The 13,182-nt window shown below is 41.9% G+C and overlaps 1 protein-coding gene across 2 annotated transcripts in view; it reads right to left on the bottom strand.

The window, feature by feature from the left end:
- Positions 1-13,182, bottom strand: part of LOC137522840 (toll-like receptor 13) — a 49,918-nt gene that overhangs the window by 18,361 nt on the left and 18,375 nt on the right. The window contains exons 2-3 of one of the 2 annotated variants that reach the window (XM_068242972.1): positions 11,582-11,762; positions 6,615-9,345 (exon numbers count right to left, since the gene is read on the bottom strand). In XM_068242972.1, the coding sequence (XP_068099073.1) occupies positions 6,615-9,316 (2,702 nt within the window). In that variant the 5' untranslated portion in view covers positions 9,317-9,345; positions 11,582-11,762. The remainder of the gene's footprint in view (positions 1-6,614; positions 9,346-11,581; positions 11,763-13,182) is intronic. The other variant, XM_068242973.1, reaches the window with a different exon arrangement.

The following is a 13,182-nucleotide window of genomic DNA, read 5'->3' on the forward strand; positions in this document are numbered from 1 at the left end:
CAGACATTTCCCGCATTTTAAAGACAGTTTTCCCTTTGAAACTTTAAAATCGATTTTCTCAAAAACTATAAGCTCTTTTTGCTAAAAAAAAATTTCCCTCTTGTACCCACTCCCAAGGTGCACATACCCTGTAAATTTGGGGTATGTAGCATGTAAGGAGGCTTTACAAAGCACGAAAGTTCGGGTCCCCATTGACTTCCATTATGTTCGGAGTTCGCGCGAACACCCGAACATCGCGGCCATGTTCGGCGAACGTTCGCGAACCCGAACATCCAGGTGTTCGCCCAACACTAGCTATGTATACTGAAAGGTGGGGAGTGGGGGGTGGAAAAAGGAGGGATTAAGTGAGTCATTTGGCTACCTATACTGGTGGGAAAGGGGGGAGGAGTCATCTGGCTACATATACTAGAGGGAAGGGGGAGGAGCCATTTGGCTACCTATACTGGAGGGAAAGAAGGGAGGAGTCATCTGGCTACCTATACTGGGGATCATCAGGCTACCTTTACTAGAGGGAAGGGGTACTGAAGGGGGCGGCTGGTGACAGTGGCCTAGGGTGGTAAAGAGTACAAATCTGGCCCTGGCCGGGACAGATGAGTGATTAATGCTGCTACACGGGAGAGGGACCCGGGGAGCAGTGGGGGGAGACAACTTGGCGGGGTTCGGCAGTGCAGGGCCCCCTGCAGAGTTTTGGCCCCCTGGGGCAATTGCCCCCTTTGCCTTTATGGCAGCGCCAGCCCTTGGCACGCTGAGTGATGTATGGCCAAGGCCGGATTTGTACTCTTTCAGTATAGGTAGTCAGATGACCCTTCCCCCTCCCTCCAGTATAGGTAACCCGTTCCCTCTTCCCTCCAGTATAGGTATCCTGATGACTCCTACCCTCTAGTATATGAAGCCAGATGACCCTCCTCTCCTTTCATATAGATAGCCTTTTGACCCCTCCTCCCTCCAGTATAGGTAGCCAGGTGACCTTTCCCTTCCCCCTAGTATTGCCTGCTGCCCATCCGATCTTGATCCTGTGGTGCCCTAGGCCATGGCCTATGTGTATGGCCACCTTTATGCAATGACAAGGGTGGCTATATAATGACTGGCTGAGTAGGTTGTCTGTATACTGTATATATAAAATGTTGCTATGACACCTGGAAACAATTGGCTGAAATGGAATGAACAAAAAAATGAAAGCATGGGTATGGAATCACACATGGCAGGACTGAAGGGCAATTGTGTGGTAATCACTCCTTCATCAGAAACTCTGTTTTCTACAAAGAATAAATTCTGCAGCTTTACACAGCTCATTCTGACACTAACTAGATCCATATTCCCTTTCATATATATTTTGAGCATAGCACCCTATTGTTGTTTCATGTACAGTATATCCGCACCAGCAGAACCATACAGGTGGCTCAACAATTTCCGTAAAACTACAACCACCATATACCGTACTACAGTCTTTAGTAAAATATTTGTACTTTAACCGATTCTGTCAATTTGGGTAAGGTGATATTGCCATCTAGTGGATGTAAGTGGATATTACATGCATAAAATAATTCTCACCGCAATGGCAGTATGCAGCAGCAGCAGCTGAACTCTAATGTACACAAAAGGTTCACTTGCAATCTTAATAAATCAGTTGAGATATTTAGTTATCAGGAAGCTAAAAATAATAATAATAAAAAAAAAATCACAAGACCAAAAGCAAATCTGTTGTAGTAGTACATTATTACAAATGGGTGAAGGAAAGTTTTACAAACCAAGGTTGCCAACAAACAACCACAGTACAGACAAATGAGGAAGTTGACCTTGTGTTCACGTGGGTATTCCCAGTCTCAGACAGTCACTCAGTAAAAAAGGGGAAGATTATGTAAAACGTAAAACCCAGCTTGGGGTGACATATTAAAAGAAAGAAGTATGCAAACCCCCCCCCCCCCAAAAAAAAAAAAAATAAAACGTTTAAGAAGAAAGGCAAGTGTTCTTCTTGATCTTTGATGATGGATCAACCCTAAAACTTGGTACCCACCTTCAATTTTTGCCAATGATTTACTACATGGAGGCGGTAAAATTGGCCAGTGATTGGCCAATCGAAATTGAAGGTGTGTACCAAGCTTTACTACCCTTTTTACATTTTTTATACGTGTTATTGGCCTCAATTCACTAAGCAGTTTAGACTAGTCTACAGATGGTTTTTAGTCTACCGATGGTTTGGTCAGTTGCATCAAAGGGGAATTCAGTATTACCAAATGTTTTAGACCTGTTTTTAGACCTGGGCCTCAATTCACTAAGCAGTTTAGACTAGTCTACAGATGGTTTTTAGTCTACTGATGGTTTGGTGTAATGTTTTAGACCTGTTTTTAGACCTGGTCTAACATTCATTAATTACACAATTCACAAAGGCAAACAAGGAGTAACCCCGCCCACTTTTTCTGACAGAGATTACACCATCTGATTTCTGATTTACTGGGTAAAGTAAAGGGGCCCATACACTCAGCCGATTTTTGGCCGATCGATCGATCAAAATCGAGCGATCGATCGGTTGATTGCAAATCGGTTGACCAATCGACCAATTTGCGGCTGATTTCAATCAATTTCAATTGATCTGGCAGGCTGGAAAATCTAGGTCGATCTGTTGAGATTGCTTATCATTTTGCATTGGCCCCAATGGAAATCTGATGGCAAAAAAATGCCATCAGATCGATTTTCAATAGATTTCAAACTGAAATCTATTGGAAATCTGTTCCTAGTAAAAGATGTTCCTAAACACATCAGATAGATCAGAAATCTATCTGATGATCTATCTGCTGTTAATCTAACTAGTGTATGGCCACCTTAACCTCCTCGGCGTTCTATTGAGATCGCCAGGGAGGCTGCAGGAGGGTTTTTTTTTAATTAAAAAAAAACTATTTCATGCAGCCAACTGAAAGTTGGCTGCATGAAAGCCCACTAGAGGGCGCTCCGGAGGCGTTCTTCCGATCGCCTCCGGCGCCCATAATAAACAAGGAAGGCCGCAATGAGCGGCCTTCCTTGTTTTGCTTAGATCGTCGCCATGGCGACGAGCGGAGTGACGTCATGGACGTCAGCCGACGTCCTGACGTCAGCCGCCTCCGATCCAGCCCTTAGCGCTGGCCGGAACTTTTTGTTCCGGCTGCGCAGGGCTCAGGCGGCTAGGGGGGCCCTCTTTCGCCGCTGCTCGCGGCGAATCGCCGCAGAGCGGCGGCGATCAGGCAGCACACGCGGCTGGCAAAGTGCCGGCTGCGTGTGCTGCACTTTATTTGATAAAAATCGGCCCAGCAGGGCCTGAGCGGCAGCCTCCGGCGGTGATGGACGAGCTGAGCTCGTCCATACCGCTCAGGAGGTTAATTCTGTGAGGTATTTAGGATGTGACGGAACCTTTTGAATGAATTATGCAGGAGTTTAATTGTATGCAGAGGAGAGCCTATCAGAGGAGGATGCCAGTCATAGCTACTCATTTCTGAATTGCATCTTTTGATCATTTACCCTGCTTTACCCACCTAATTACCAAATGGTTTAGACAGGTCTAAAAACAGGTCTAATACATTTGGTAATAGTGAATTCCTCTTTGATGCAACTGACCAAACCATCAGTAGACTAAAAAACCATTTGTAGTCTAGTCTAAACTGCTTTGTGAATTGAGACCCTGTCTAAACCATTTGGTAATTAGGTCTGTAAAGCAGGGGAAATGATCAAAAGATGCACAAACGGGTAGCTATGACTGACATCCTCTTCTGATGAGCTCTCCTCTGTATACAATTATACTCCTGCATAATTAATTCAAAAGGTTCCATCCTCACTTCTAAAATACCTCACAGAATTACTTTACTGACAGAAATCAGCTGGTCTAATCTCTGTCAGAAAAAGTGGGAGTGGTTACTCCTTGTTTGCCTTTGTGAATTGTGTAATTACTAAATGTTAGACCAGGTTTAAAGGGATACTGTAGGGGGGTCAGGGGAAAATGAGTTGAACTTACCCGGGGCTTCTAATGGTCCCGTGCAGGCATCCTGTGGCCGCGCAGCCACTCCTCAATGCTCCGGCCCTGCCTCCGGTTCACTTCTGGAATTTCAGACTTTAAAGTCTGAAAACCACTGCGCCTGCGTTGCCGTGTACTCGCTTCCCCTGATGTCACCAGGAGTGCACGGCGGAGGCACAGACCATACTGGGCCTGCGCAGTACGCTCCTGGTGCCATCAGCAGGAGCGAGGACACGGCAACGCAGGCGCAGTGGTTTTCTGACTTTAAAGTCTGAAATTCCAGAAGTGAACCGGAGGTGGGCCGGAGCATCGGTGAGTGGCTGCACGGCCACAGGACGTCTGCGGGGGACCATTAGAAGCCCCGGGTAAGTTCAACTCATTTTCCCCTGACCCCCCTACAGTATCCCTTTAAAAACAGGTCTAAAACATTGCACCAAACCATTAGTAGACTAAATACCATCTGTAGACTAGTCTAAACTGCTTAGTGAATTGAGGCCAATAATTGACGTTTGTGCTTTAAAAGTCCTTTCAGTTTATGCAAAAGCTGTGCATGTATTTGTTGCAGGTCACATCATATTTTAGTCAGAGTTGCTGAAGAGTGCTGAAACTAGAAAACATACAACCAGGGCCGGAGCTACCATAGGAAACAATGGGCAAATGGCCCAGGGCCCCAGAGCCTGTAGGGGCCCCCAAGGTGTCCCTCCCCCATCTTAACTGTTGCTCCCCAGGGACTCTGCAGAGTCTGTTAAGTTGGGAGGTGATTGGGGAAGCGTCAGCAGCCAGCTTTTGGGCCCAGGAGGGAGATTTGGCTGCAAAGGGCCTCTAATGACGCTTTTTGGTCGGGGGGTGTCTGTTGGGGGGCCCCAGGCTAATTTTGCCCTAGGGCCCAATTGTTACTTGAACCGGCCCTGCATACAAGGACATCAAAAGTGGCAGCATACATACTATTACCAGTTTACAGTTGGCATGTTCCCAATATACAATGGGTTACAATTCTATATCAAACAGATTATTCTATTTCAGGGCATAGTAAAGTTCAAAACTATTCAACTTTTGGAGGAATTCCAAACACAACACAGTAGACCCTCCATGTACAGCAACAGTTATGCAGGTAATTAAAGGGACCTTTGTTATGGCGCCTAGTTCCTGCAATAGAAGAACACTTCAACAGCTGGTCCACATAAGGGAACATCAGCCACCTAGGTGAGTCCATTCCATGCAAGCTACGTGCCCTACACCTTAAAGGAAACCCGAAGTGAAAATAAAATAATGAAATAAATAATTGTATCTATCCTCCTTCTCCTAAAAAATGACTTTGTACGTGAAGCCACTCCCCCCTCTGGACCTCCTCTACAATTCCTGATTGCGTTCCAGAGCATTGAGGATCACCAACGATCCCTCTCATCCAGGCTATCGCTTTTTCAGCCGACTCCGTTCAGGCCGGAGCTTCCGGTCCATTGCTACCAGGACCTCAAGGCACAGGAACAGCTTCTTCCCCTCTGCCGTCAACTCTCTGAACTCTCTTCACACACTACCTACACCTGATGATCGCCTTCCCTCACAAGCGAGTTCTTGACAGAACTTGACTGTATTGATACACCTTATGCAATCTGATGCAAAATTGGGGTTAAAATAGTGGAGTCGTTCATGATGGAACTATTGCAGTGTAGATTTGGAATGGTGTATTGTAGTGGCGTAATTTGTGTCTGAAATTGTATTTGTATTGTATCTGCATTTATATTGTGTATTGCGGATTTTCAGTCCTGTATGCCAAGCCCAATTCCGGGCACGACCCAGTCGTGCTTGGCGAAAAATAAACAATTCTGATTTCACTGACCAGATCTCCCTTCAGTCAGGGCACCTCTAGCTACCTAAAACTTGGGGCACCTCTAGCTACTTAATACTGAGGATAGCTCTGGCTACCTAATACTAAAGGTGGCCACACACGATACAATAAAATGATCCAATTTTACAGTAATTCGATAAAAACAATCGGATCTCCCAAAAAATGTGAAAGCTTTTTTTTCATTTGACTGAAAAATCCGATCGGATTTCCCGTTGTCTTTGATTTTAATCGATCGGGAATGCCAGATATTTTTCTTCAATCTTTCTAAAGATTGTATGGTGTGTGTTGGATTGTCAATTTATTAATATACAGACCCAAGCAATTTTTTCAGAGTTTCCAATCATTGTTATCATAATTGGGGGAAAAATTTAACATACGTGTGTGGTACATTGGTCATATTTTTTAAATGTTACAATCAGTCAGAAAAATTGATTGCAATTCTTAAATTGAACAGATATTTAAAAAATTGTATGGTGTGTGGCCACCTTAAGACAGACAAGGGAACTAAAGGAGAAGTGACAGCTGGGTTGGCCAGCACACTTGCGGTGCAGCGGGGGTTTGTAGGTTCATGGAGGTCGATGTCTAGGGTGTCAGGACTTTTGTGCCTATAGGCTCTTGTGAAGTGAATCCGGGCCTGATGAGACATTTGCATGATCTTGTTTTGTTGTTGTGAGCTCCTTGTATTTCCTACCTTGCATGTTAACCCATTTATCTATTGTACAGCGCTGCATAATATGTTGGCGGTTTATAAATACAGTAAATAATAATAATAAGATGTATGCATTTTACCTGTAATCTGGAATTTCTTCCAAAAACACCACAAGAAGGACATCCTCTCTTTGGTAGAAGACTTTAGAACATGCCATTTCAACCTCCATTCTGCACCACTGGCTTTCCAAAAAATCTCTAGAAACCACACATAAGGTTTTACGACTGCTGTTTATTGCATCCTGTATGTTGTCAAGATGATAGACTCCAGGAACAAAGTCTCTAGGTTTGAAGCAAAGCTTGTACTTCTTCTCACCATTTTGTTCCAGATGGAGCAACAATTCATTAACGACCCACTCTTCATCATCAGAGCAGTAGGAGATGTAAGCATCATATATGTAAATTTTGTTTTCCTTTCGGGGTTTTAATTGAAACCAAGCCCGCATCATGTAGTAGAAATAATGTATTGACCATTTTAGCTTGGTTACCAGAAGGCTTGTGACCATAAAGATTAATGTTAAACTAAAACTTCCAAAGAAATAAAACATGGAGATGTCGGTTCCACAAAAGCTGAAATCCTGGCTTACAAAATTCATGTGATGCGCTTCTTGGCCATAGCAGTCATATTTCTGAATGAAGGGTACTTGTACCTGGGTGTTCAATTCTGACCAGTTCTGGAACCAATAGTTTTCACAAGAACAGGAAAGAGGGTTCATGTAGGCATCAAAGTAACTTAAGTTAGTCAAAGGCTTCAAGAGGTTCTGACTAATGTTACGAAGTTTGTTATGTTTTAAGGATAAATATTCTAAAAGTGTAAAATGAGCAAATGTATTTTCTGGTAGGTCGGTGATTTCATTGCTGTCAAGGGTAAGAAATTTTAAATGAAAAAACTTGTGAATGAAATTAACTATGGTGTCTTGATCTGTTCCTCTAAATGTCTCTGTCAGATCCAATTCAGTTAAGTTAGTTAGAGAAGAAAAAGACACATTACTGAATAGGGAGGCTGGTATGCCTCTCAAGTTTAGTTTTTTAAGCAATCTCAAGCCTTCAAACAATGTTTCGGAGACACGATCCTCAAAGCGACGATCCTGGTAGCTTATGTCCAGGTTTTCTAAGACTGCAAGGTTTTTAAATGGTTTAGGAGAGACTTGTTTATTGAAAGACCAGTGGTTTCTGCTTATATTCAAACTTATGAGAGATTTCAGCCCTATGAAGGTTTTGTTAGTGAATCTGTAAATATTATTATTATCTAACGATAGGGTCTTCAGTACCTTGAGACCTATTGCCCAATTTGTTTTTATAGACTGAATTTTGTTCCCTGATAATAAGAGGGTCTCCAGTCTATTTTGTTTGTAAAAAGACCTAGGTTTTACAAGTGAAATACTGTTATCTTGCACATCCAAGTACCTGAGATTCCATAAATGAAAAAAACTGGACTTGGCTAGTACAGTAATTTTGCAGCTATTTATAAGAAGGTGAGTTAATTTGGTCAAACTACTAAATGCTTCAGAGTTAATGTGAGTCAAATGGTTTTTTGACACGTCTAAGTACCTAAGATTTCTTAAAGGACTGAACAAAAAGTTTGGCAGAGCTGATAGCCTATTTCTCTGTAGGATTAGGGTACGGAGAGAGTCCAAACCAAGCCATGTTTTGTTGTTTATGTTTTGTATTTTGCACTTATCCAGATACAAAGTCTCAAGAAACTTGAAAGCCTGAAGTTCTGTGCGCTCCAGAAAATTAAGAGGGCTCGTAGAAAGAATAAGTGAAGTTAAGTTTGTGCAGTTACCAATGATGTGCAGATTTGAGCCTTTGATCTTAGAATGTTTAATGTCCAGCTGTTGTAATTTTGGGAAGGATTGCAAAACCTGGCAAGCAATGGATAGATCAGACTGGAGGGCAGGTCTCATGCTGGACCAGTGAAGACCTGTTAAGTTGGGGACTGCAATTCCGAGAAGTGCAGAGATAGTCAGAGGATTTTCATTAAAGGTAATATCCAATAGGTTTGGTACATTAGTGAAGGTGCTTCCATTTATTGAACTCATATTATTTCTCATCACACTGAGAACTGTTAGATTAGGCAGGTATACATAGCTAAGATCTAATCTTGAAATTGAGTTATTGTTCAGGTCCAGAATGTTTAGAGAAGGTAGAACCACCAGCTTTTGATTACACTGGAGATCAGCTAAAGAATTATAGCTCATGTTGAGGCTGGATAGCTGGTTTAGGTTTCTCACTGCCTCCCCAACTGTTCTGATGTCAGTCATCTGATTGAAAGACAGATCAAGTTCTTGTAAATCTTTTAGGTGGTCAAAATTTACACTTTCTATTGTTTTTAGTTTATTATGGCTCAGGTGAAGAATCCTTAAGTTTGTCAAGTCTTTCATGTCCACATTTTGCAGTGACTGTATCAAATTATAACTGAGGTCCAGAAGGTAAAGCTTGCTTAAATTGTAGAACGCTTCAGAATGAATAGTGCCAATTTTGTTTCTGCTCAACTGAAGCTCTAGAAGTTTGGGGAAGTGAGCAAAAACTCTGTGCTCTACCACAGTAATATCATTTCTTGATACATTTAACCACAGGGTTTTATTTGGAAGGTGCAAAACTGATTCTGTCAGGTTCACAACTCTTTGTCCAATGCAGTCAGCATATCCTGCATTTCTAAACATCAGAATACACTTGGCATATCCGAAGGCACTGACTGGCGGTGCAATATGTAGTGTCATCGTTATCAGGATAATTATTTCCTTGGATGAGAAATTATATCTTATATTAAAAGACTTCATTTTTTTTTTAGAGAAACTTGGATTGTGATCTGAAAGATAATTGAAAACAAAATAAACAAAGGCATTGTGATTTGCAAAAGAAAATTATAGATATTCTTCAAACAGAAATTATTGTGGGGCTGAATTACCAAGACGGATGCAAAGAACGCTGAGTCAAAAGTGAAGCAATCGCTCATTCAGCAATGTAGACCACATTGGTTGCAACTGCTTTGCCTCTGCTCCAGTTTTCTTTGCAAATGCTTTGATAAATCAGCCTCAAGCTAAGTACCCAATGAGAGATTATGGCCAATGGATCAGGGATCTCCGCCAACAAACAATGATCCATCTGGAAGAATCTGCAAGTGGCATTGGTGTTGTCGTAAACGAACAAACGGGTAAATGATTGTTTTCTTGATCGTAGCAAAACCCGCAAAAGTCAATGTGGATCAAAGCAATCCTCCACGACGTAATCGAAAATATCAGTTGTTCAAAAACAAACGATCACTGCTGGTGGTGTGTCTTTAAACATTGATAAACAAATTATAGATAAATGATGTTGTGCAATATCGTGAAAAAAAATAGTTCACCATGAAAATGAATGGCAAGCAAACAGAAAATCTGTTCTTTATATTATTATTCTTTATCTTATTTTTTCTATTTAAATATCCTTTACATGTGTCAAATTATTAAAGTGGACCCAAATAAAAAAATTGATCATCCACATCACAGTAATTAGCATCAGGGCCGAATTTACCAAAAGGCACTGTAGGCACGTGGCAATGGGCGCCTGATGATGGAAAGGCGGCTCACTCCCCTAGTGCCTTTCTCCCTCCTTCATTATACAGAGTCCTGATCAGAGTGTAAATGAGAGGTGACTCACTCAACACTCAGCATTCCACTGACAAGATCTCCCTTCAGATGGGGCACCACTAGCTACTTAAAGGGACACTATGGCGAAAAATTGTAAAATGTAAAATATGTTCAAACATAGACAAATAAGTAGTACGTTTTTTCCAGAGTAAAATGAGCCATAAATTACTTTTCTCCTATGTTGCTGTCACTTACAGTAGGTAGTAGAAATCTGACAGAAGTGACAGGTTTTGGACTAGTCCATCTCTTCACAGGGGATTTTCAGCAAGGCTTTTATTCTTTATAAGGATATTCCCTAAAATGGATTTAAATAATGATGCTGGCCAGCCTCCCTGCTCCCTACAGTTTTTTGGCAGTTGGACGGAGAAACTGACATTCACTAAGTGTTTTTAAAAAATAAATCCCTGATAATCCCTTATAAAGAGATGGGCTAGTCCAAAACTTGTCACTTCTGTCAGATTTCTACTACCTACTGTAAGTGACAGCAACATAGGAGATGGGTAATTTATGGCTCATTTTACTCTGGAAAAAATGTACTTCTTATTTGTACTGTATGTGTTTGCACATATTTTACAATTTTTCGCCATACTGTCCCTTTAATACTGAGGGTACCTCTGGCTATCTCATGCTAGGGGACACCTGTAGCAACCTATGACAGGCAAGGGAAGGGAGAAGTGACAGCTGGACTAGCCAGCATACTAGCGGTGCAGTTTGGTGGGTGTTTTTGTAGGTTAATGGAGGGCGAAGTCTAGAGTGCCAGGACATCTGTGCTCATTAAACATTAAACTTTAATATAAATTCCTGATTTCTTTTTAAAAAATAACAAAATTCTAAGATGTGTGAATGGGGCCTTAGGGTGACATGTACATCAAAAACATTTGGAATAGCATCCATTTATCCCTCCTAGTAGCTCTTAATCTTGGGACACCTCCAATCCCTATAGAAAAACAGTCCCTATCTGAGCTTCACAAATAGAGCATAGTTCTAATTTCTCTGGATAGATGACATGCAATCAGGGCCAGGCCAAGGCAGAGGCGAGAGAGGCTCCAGCCTCAGGGCGCGGTGTAGGAGGGGGCGCACAACTCACTCAGCTATTATTACCCTATCATGTTTAAAGCAGAGAGAAATAAGAAAAGAGAATACATGGCAGTGACTGCAAGCCAGATAAGTAGAGAGTAAGGTGTTGGGGGAGTTTGGGGCCCTAGGGCTCCTCTTAGTCTAATAGCAACCAGTGTGTGACGTCTGGGGTTGGAGGGATGGAGGGGGGGGGGGGGGTGCACCGCACTTTGGTGTCTTAGGCTTGGGTGCTGGAGGACCTTGTCCCGGCTCTGCATTCAATCCTTACAGAGTAAAGTACAGGGTATCTGGCCTATAATTCTAAACTTTATCAATCCAAACAGATAAAACAGTACTCACCGAATCACCAAGGGGTTTTTGACACTCTTCTTCTGTTAAATCTGGGTGTTCTCCCTTTGGTCTTGGTGTTGTAGTGTATAGCTCACAGAGAGGTCTAAGAAGACAAGATCATATCAGGGTTGCTCGTATTTTGCTTGACTCAAGTGTTCTTGATTTTGAATGTGGCATTCCACTGCCAGTGCTGGAAATGGACAAGAAGTCAAAGGAAACAGCAGTCATAAGACCATTTTGTTAACTACCATAAAATATTTGTATGTGGGGTATATTTACACTTTATTGACTTGGCCATTAAGTACATAGATACATTTTTATGACTTGAATCCAATCTTAAATAATCATAGCCGTACTGAGTTCTATATGGCCAAGTTATAAAATGTATAGTTTGAAAAAATGAATACAAAAAAAAATGTAAGAAAATGCAGCAAGTCTTTTATGTCAGTTATAGAACGCATCTTCCTGCTTTGTAGTGCTAGGCAGTGCTGTGCCAATCTCACTGGATGAAGATTTGAAAGAGATACTGGTGGCAGAATATGACAGCCCATCGGGTACTGCCTGGAATCCCTTTATAAATAAGCATACTCACCTGGACTTAGGGCCCTTTTCCACTAGCAGTCGCTAGCGTTCACGCTGAACGCTAGCGATTGCTGAATCGCAAAAGGTAAAAAATGACCGGCGATTTCCCGACGTTTGCGATCACGATTTTGCTATGCTATGCACTGCATAGCAAAATCGCTGCAATAATCGCTCCGCCGCGCGATCGCCATCAGGTCAAAAACGAATCACGGTAGTGGAAATGACCTACCGCGATTCCTATGTTAAAAGCAAACTGTAGCGATTTGAAAAATCACTAGCAGTTTGCAGTTTTGCGATTCAGCCATCGCAAACGCGTAGTGGAAAAGGGCCCTTAGTGACAGTTTTTTGCATCTGCCATGAGCAGTAGCTCTTCTTCCTCCTCCATATGCAGCTCCCCTTTCATATGTACTATTTCTCTATTTCTATGTGCAGAAGTCCACATATCTGATTAATCATCAAAGGTCCGCACCATCCAATTTTCAAGTTTCAAGTTTCTTTATTTATAGCTCTTATAAAAAGACATGATTAAAAGCAAATCTGCATGATGATGACGCACAGGCGTTTCGATACTTCTTTCTCAAATCATTGCAGCATCTGACAATACATTACACACCACACACATCTTATATAGGTCTCAAGTGGACCTGATGGAAGACTTACAATTTGCATATTCATGAGTGAACTCTACCATAGGCTGTAAACACTATCTTTAGATTTTCACAAACAAATCATTAGGCACAATTAAAAACCCAATTTCCAACTTTAATTCACATTTCAAACATTTAAAACCACTCTCCAATGTCTTATTTGCTGTTTTTAGCTCCTCGGGAGAAAAAATTATCATATTGTGGGACACTCAACCAATCACCAGTACGCCTACAACGTCCGCCTAAGACTACATAAATACGCAATAAAATACGCATGTACGCGTACGTTATAGCCAATCATTATCATGCCTACAACGTCCGCATAAAGACTGTTGACGCGTCGCATGCGTACATATGTACGCGTACAGTCAAGACAAGCGT

Source organism: Hyperolius riggenbachi, chromosome 6 (genome assembly GCF_040937935.1).
Source record: "Hyperolius riggenbachi isolate aHypRig1 chromosome 6, aHypRig1.pri, whole genome shotgun sequence".
Taxonomy (NCBI): domain Eukaryota; kingdom Metazoa; phylum Chordata; class Amphibia; order Anura; family Hyperoliidae; genus Hyperolius; species Hyperolius riggenbachi.